The following is a 6611-nucleotide window of genomic DNA, read 5'->3' as shown; positions in this document are numbered from 1 at the left end:
TTGTTAAACACACGACAGTTTGGAATCCTGTTACTCAGCTGTTTTATTGAAGTGAGTGCATATATAGTATCGTTTATCAGTGAGCGCGACCTCTTCTGTATCAACATCAAAGCAAATGATTATTTATGACGCGGTACTGACAGATATATTTCTGGCTCCTGCCCGATATGCGTGACTGTGTGTAGGTGTTTGCCTGCATGTGTGTATAAGCTCCTGTGGTGAGTTATGACGACGTGGGCAGGTCATGTGATCGGGGCCAGGAGCCAGACAGGAAGTCACATGCCAGTCATCCCAGGGCAGGACTATTTATAACTGTCGCTTCACTTGGACCTGTCCAAGTTTATCTGAACTGTCAACAACAACTGCGTGTGCGGCTCACGAGGGGCGAAAAGTTGCAAAACATGTATAGCTTTTTGAAAAGATTATGATGCTTTTAATGCTGTATTCAAAACATATTTAGATTTCTATTATTTATGAATACATAATTTTTTTTTTAAAGGTTTTTCAAACTGTTTTAACATTACACAAGTTCAAATTACGTAGGCCTAAAGTAAAGTAAACTTTGTGAGCATACAAAGCACCATGTTTGCCATCTCAACTAGGAACTGCTACTTTAAGCTTAGTGAAGGTAATTTCAGTTCTGAAATGAACAGAATGGGTCCGGTGAAAGTGTATGGGAAAACACATTTCTTTAATTATCACCTAATGACATCACAAGGTGGCACAGCGGTTAGCACTTGTGCTTCACAGCTAGAATGTCCTGGCTTCGATCCCTGGCCAGACAGGGCCTTTCTGTGGAGTTTGCATAGGTCTACCACTAAAAACATGTACAATAGGCCTGAGTGAGTGAGTGAGTGAGTGAGTGAGTGAGTGAGTGAGTGAGTGAGTGAGTGAGTGAGTGAGTGGTAGGTGTTGGTGGTGGTGAGGGGCGGATGGCGCAGATTGGCAGCCTCCCTTCTGTGGCTACAATAGTTGCTTACCACCACAGACTATGGCAGGGGTGTTGTGGCCGGCCCCCACGGCGGGTCGCGGGCCACATATAATGTGCGCTTTATCAGCCTGTGTCACATGTTTCTCAAAGTGCTAGATAAAGTCATTATTCATTCACTCTACACTTGGTGGTGGTAAGTTACTATTGTAGCCACAGTCGCCCTGGGGCAGGCTGACAATATACCACATGGCTTTAATATGCTGTTTATATCTTGATCTCTTATTATGTCAGTGCCCTCTGCTGGACACGTGAGGAATTCTTTCCTTTTTTAAAATTTAATCTGCCCCCTAGTGGCTGGAGTGAGCATTGTGGCTATTTTTTTTTTAAATCCACAACTCCCCACAGGAATGGGCTAGAGACTTACTTTTTGGGGGGACATTCTCAGAAATCCATGCTCTACAAAGGGCCATATTAAATTATCACCTTGTGTTTGACACATGTGGACTATGGTGTGAATGAATAATGGCTACAGTGTGGTGCTAACACAAGTGTATTATAATAACTTTTTTGCTTTGGAGTGAATAACTGTGTGATCAGACATGGTTTGACGTTGGAACAAAACACTAATACAACAACCGTATAACATAACTAGCACTAAAAAGTTTTCAAAAGTTTTTTGGCTTATAGGCGTTACTAGGTGTGTGTATTCCGGGTTATGTAACTGTGTTGTGTGTACTGCCAGGTCTCTCATTGCAAACACACTGGAAAACAAGGTTAAGGTCAGAGGTGGGGAAAGTAGCCAAAAGTTTTTAAAAATGTCTCAAAAAGAGAAACAGCTACTTGAGTTCAGAGCAACTATTTGTGCGTAAAAATCTGATTTCTGGTTTCAGCCATGACATGAATGAGAAGCAAAACCTGAAATAATGTGAAAATCCAAATATTTCCCCAGAAAATGATTTAGAAGAATAAAATACACTTAACTTGAACCACATTACAAAAGTCTATAGACAAGGCCAAGCCAACAAGTCGTCTGATGCTCTAACATTTTTAATTCCAGACTTGCAGCCAGTTCAAATACATAATCACACATAGATTTCCCCTGAATATCCATCTTTGCATATGTCTTACTGGTAATATCCATTTTATTTTGGTTGAATGTGTTTTGGGTGCGCTGCACTTTGCCGTGTTGTGGGTCTGGTGACAGCTGCTCACCATTATGGCCCTGTGTGAGCTAATTTTTAATGCGTGTCAGGCAGAAGGAGCAAACACGCGGCTGCCAGCTCAAACCGAGGACTCCAGCCAAGAAGGAGGGCCTCTCTGTGGAGGGTAAATGACGCCACTGCAACTACCAACCATACATTAGCAAAAAGACTGAAATTACCTTCAGAATAAGAATCACTTGTAAGCCAACACTGAGTGAAAGTGACTGTAATAAAGAAAGTGTATTGTTACATCCCTGCTATACATGTCGGATGTTTTTGAGTCCTTTGGCAACACACTTCCCCAACCTTATCTTAGAATGAGTGGAAATAATAAGTGAAAACACGAAACACTGCAAAAGGCTAGAAATAAGTAATATTTTCCTGGAATAGGTCTATTTGCCCTTGATTTGAGTAGGTAGTTTTTGCACTTTCATGAAGAAAAACACCTCATAGTTCTAGATATCGGCAAATAAATCTCAATTTAGTTGAAATAAGATGTTTGTTCTTCTTTTAACCACTTAGCCGAGCACATTTCCTGCAGTTCGGCTTTACTCAAAAGCTTCTCCACTGGGGCTCACAGCCTATAGGCCAGGGTAACGCCTCATTTGAAAGTTAAGACCTACAAATTTGATACAACATTTATCCTCATGTTGTCAACACTTTTTTGTCATATTTTTGCGACTTTTTGGTTTTGTTGCTGTTTTTATCCTCATTTACGTCTCGTTTTTTTGCTTTTGTCATGTTTTTGCCGCGTTTTTTTTTGTTTTTTTTGTTTTGCATGTTTTGCCACGTTTTCTTCACTTTTGTCACTCTTTTGATCCTCATTTACATCTCGCTATTTTGACGCGGTCCTGTCGCCAATTTTGCTGCGTTTCCCAAGAAGCTTTTAGATTTGGGTAAAGCCAAACTGGAAATAAGGCACTCCGTTAAAGTGGGGGTTAAGAGATTAAAGGTGCAAGGAACTTTTTATTAGTGCGTATTTTACCCTGGTGACCCAGCGGCTGTATGAGTGGATATCATGGCGCTCTTACTTTCCATCACAGTGGCCTTGATGATGCTCCAGGATCAAGTGAGAAGGGTTTCTGGTAGGTTTTCACTGCTGACAGACCCTCACACCAGGAAACCTGCAAAACAATAGATCCTGGAGAGTTGTAGAGGCTATTGTGATGGAAAGTAATTATCATTATAATTATTTCATGTAAAAAAAAAAAATCTTCCGCATAAAAAGTTGCACAACACACCTTTAAGTGCAAAAAATACTTATTCCACTGGCAAATACCTTTAACTAGGGAAAGCAAAAATTACTCAAGTATTCTTAATTTGAGTGATTTTTTTCTTTACAGGAGAGAGATTTCTAACAGATACAGTATTCTCTATTTTTTAAGAAATGTGTTTACCACAGGTGGACATTTCGGAAAACACTGTCCTTTTTGGACTTTTTACCAGTGAAGAAGAAAGTACATGCTTCTGTGATAGTAAAGAGTCTCTTAACCACAACTTCCTATACCTCTGCGGCCTCGTAGATTACAAACAAGAAGGCGTCCACTATTCAAGTTTCCTGCTTCCCCACGGGTCGATCACCGTCCTTTGGGATAGTGAAAAGTTAAAGAGCACTGAAAAACAGAAAGCCAAATGAGTCACAAATAAACATTACAGTGTAAATATTTTTGGACGTTAGGACAAAGCTTATCTGAAGTGAAGAGAATGAGTGACAGTCTCTGATGACAATGTGTGAATGGACAAATTACCTGCATGGCCATTATCAACATGTGTGCTTTATGGATCCAGCGTGTTCAGTCCATCTCATTCACTAAAGAGATCAAAGTCTGGAGGTGAAGCTATAAATGGTCAAATTGCCTTCACTACCGCTATTATTCACTGGTTTCCACACATAAACACTTGGTTTGATAAACGTTTTAGCTCACTGGCCACGGTGCAACCTCTGGGTCTGCAGCTTTAACATGAAAAAGCCACTTTGACCCATTGCAAACCAAAAGTAAGCCTCAAAGAGCAACAACAGAGCAAACGTTACACTTTTGATAGTATTGGTATGACGATAAATAAATGAAAGAAAAGCACAAAATTGAAACTTTGAAACTGTAGGGATTGTATTAGAAGGAAATACAGGGGGATCTGGATGGTCTGTTAGAAGCTTTAAGGTGAGACACTACAGATGAATAGGGATATTTTTTTTTAAATTACAGATATAAATTTGAAGCTTTTGCTGCAAATTACTGAAAAAAAATTGATTGCAATTTTTCAGTCATTGTATGTTTTCATATAAAAGATAAGGTGTCTAAAAATACCCAAAATTTCCCTTCTTTTCGGCGATGAAATCTGACTGTTGAATTGAGCCGGATTCAAATTTATGGTTTTATTTTGTTGACATATTTGTCATAGTCACATATAAGACTTTTTCAGAGGAGATTTTTGATATTTGGATAGTAAAAAAAAAAAAAAGAAGCTGTTTATAAGCGGAAAAATCTAACAATTGCAAGGTGGCCTTGTTTTTTTTAACATTCAAAACTTAATAAATCAGGCTAGGAATAACATATAAAAAAAATCACTCTGAAAAAACTTCAAAATATTTTTTAGTCCAAGGCTGGAAAGTTTGGAGTGAATGTGAGAAAATTGCATGAGAAAAATGGCCCTTAACTTTAATTCCCCAAATAAATCTACAGAGAAACATTGAATCACGTTATTGTGATGATCAGGAATATTTCTTGTTTCCAGGTGAAAGCTTATATGTTCAGAGAGCAATATGGCCCAAAATCTGAAAATTTAAAAATGTTGTTTTGCCTGCAGTGTGTCCCCTTAACCCCTTCAGTTAATGTTTTTACCAGCCACAATTTAGTTAGATAGGTCTTTGCTTATTGAGAAACAAAAACATGGCAAAAGTAAGACTCTTTAGAAAAACAAAATGTAGAAAAAACTCAACAGGCCAAAGAGTTGAGTGAGCATAAAAGTTACTGACCAAAATATTGCAGAATTGGACCAATGTTTGGCTTGTTCGGCCAATGCTAATGTTAGGCCCTGCACATTTAAAATAATATAACTTGAAAAACTTTGCATGTCTAACTGTATTTAAAAAGTCTGAAGGTGTTTTAATATTGTCTTTCAGCACTTTAAGCAGTACAACTATCTGTTTAAAGCTCAAAAATCCATTTACTATTTCATTCAACAATACTAGTCATAAGTTTGTACACATTCCCACAACTGCACAGTAGAAGCCTCTCTCAAAAAACAATATCACACAGGCAGGAGAGGGATCCCTGTTATGAATTTATTACAATTGAAAAGATAAAATACTCTCTGTACTTTACCAAAATACCACATCAGAACGCATAAGGCACAAGCTTAAAAACACACTTTACAGTTTACAATCAAGGCAGGTCAGACGCATTTACATTGGAATTGAAAGGCGAGTCAGACAAAAGAACTCAATTTACACCATACCGTTTTGAGATTCGGACATGAAAGCGTTTCAAGTAAAAAACAGTAAATTCTTCACATTAACAGACTGTATAAAAGCGACTGAAATGGTGCAGTGACGGCATTGTTAAAGTACAGAATGCAAAAAATACAGTAATACCCATAGAGCTTTGTTAAAACTTCCAGGTAAAGGCACAACCCTTCATAAAAAGTGCAAGTTTAGCAAGTGAGGTGTACCATTTGTAAAAGACGAGTAAGTAAGGCAGCATTATTTACGTTATATATAAAAATATTCCAGTTATTAACTACAGTTTTACACATAAATACTTATTTATTTCGGCACGTGGCCTCTTCAAAAGGCACACGTGGGTACATAATTATAAAATAAAACCCATGCCTTCCATAAGACAACACTGCATAGATTTTACACAATGTATCCGGCGGCTTGACAGCTCATTGACAAGTGAGTGACAGGCAACACGGGTCTGAAGGCAGGAAGACAGTGTTTTCAGTGGCTCGGTGACCACCATTTCTGACTGGCGAGAGGTGCGGTGTTTCAAAGCATTCGCAGTGGTTTGCTGTGACGGACAGACGGACGTAGGACAGGTCCGATCGTTGCAGGAGGTCGTCAGTGAGATGACATTTGGTGGTTGGTGGTGGACTGAGGACCGAGGAAGCCCAGTCGCTGCTTGTTCTTCCTCTGCTCTGTCATCTGCGGAGGAAGACAATGAATGAGCTAGAAGGCAATGGTGCTTTTTATGTGGCTGACATTTTTGCACACACTATTACCTTTTGTATTACCCACTTTAAAATCATATACAGTAAATATTATGTGTCAAACAATACATGTGGTTGTATTTTCACCAAAAAATAAAACTCTTGATTTTGATGTATTCTGGCCTTTGTGTCTGTGTGCTTCTAACCTCTTAACCCCACCTGAACATTTTCCAAACTGGACATTTTCTCCAGTTTGGCTTTGCCCAGATCTAAAAGCGTCAAAATAACAAGGATGAAAATGCAACAAAAAGGGGACGTAATAGCAACAA

General features: G+C 38.8%; 1 protein-coding gene across 2 annotated transcripts in view; it reads right to left on the bottom strand.

Annotated features, from left to right (window-relative positions):
• Positions 1 to 5572: 5572 nt before the first annotated feature.
• Positions 5573 to 6611, bottom strand: part of itpr2 (inositol 1,4,5-trisphosphate receptor, type 2) — an 89771-nt gene continuing 88732 nt past the window's right edge. For both annotated transcript variants that reach the window (XM_079567066.1, XM_079567067.1), the window contains exon 56: positions 5573 to 6277. In XM_079567066.1, coding sequence (XP_079423192.1) covers positions 6194 to 6277 — 84 coding nt within the window. In that variant the 3' untranslated portion in view covers positions 5573 to 6193. The remainder of the gene's footprint in view (positions 6278 to 6611) is intronic.

Source organism: Gobius niger (genome assembly GCF_951799975.1).
Source record: "Gobius niger genome assembly, chromosome: 12".
Taxonomy (NCBI): domain Eukaryota; kingdom Metazoa; phylum Chordata; class Actinopteri; order Gobiiformes; family Gobiidae; genus Gobius; species Gobius niger.
This window is presented reverse-complemented; position numbering and strand designations above follow the sequence as displayed.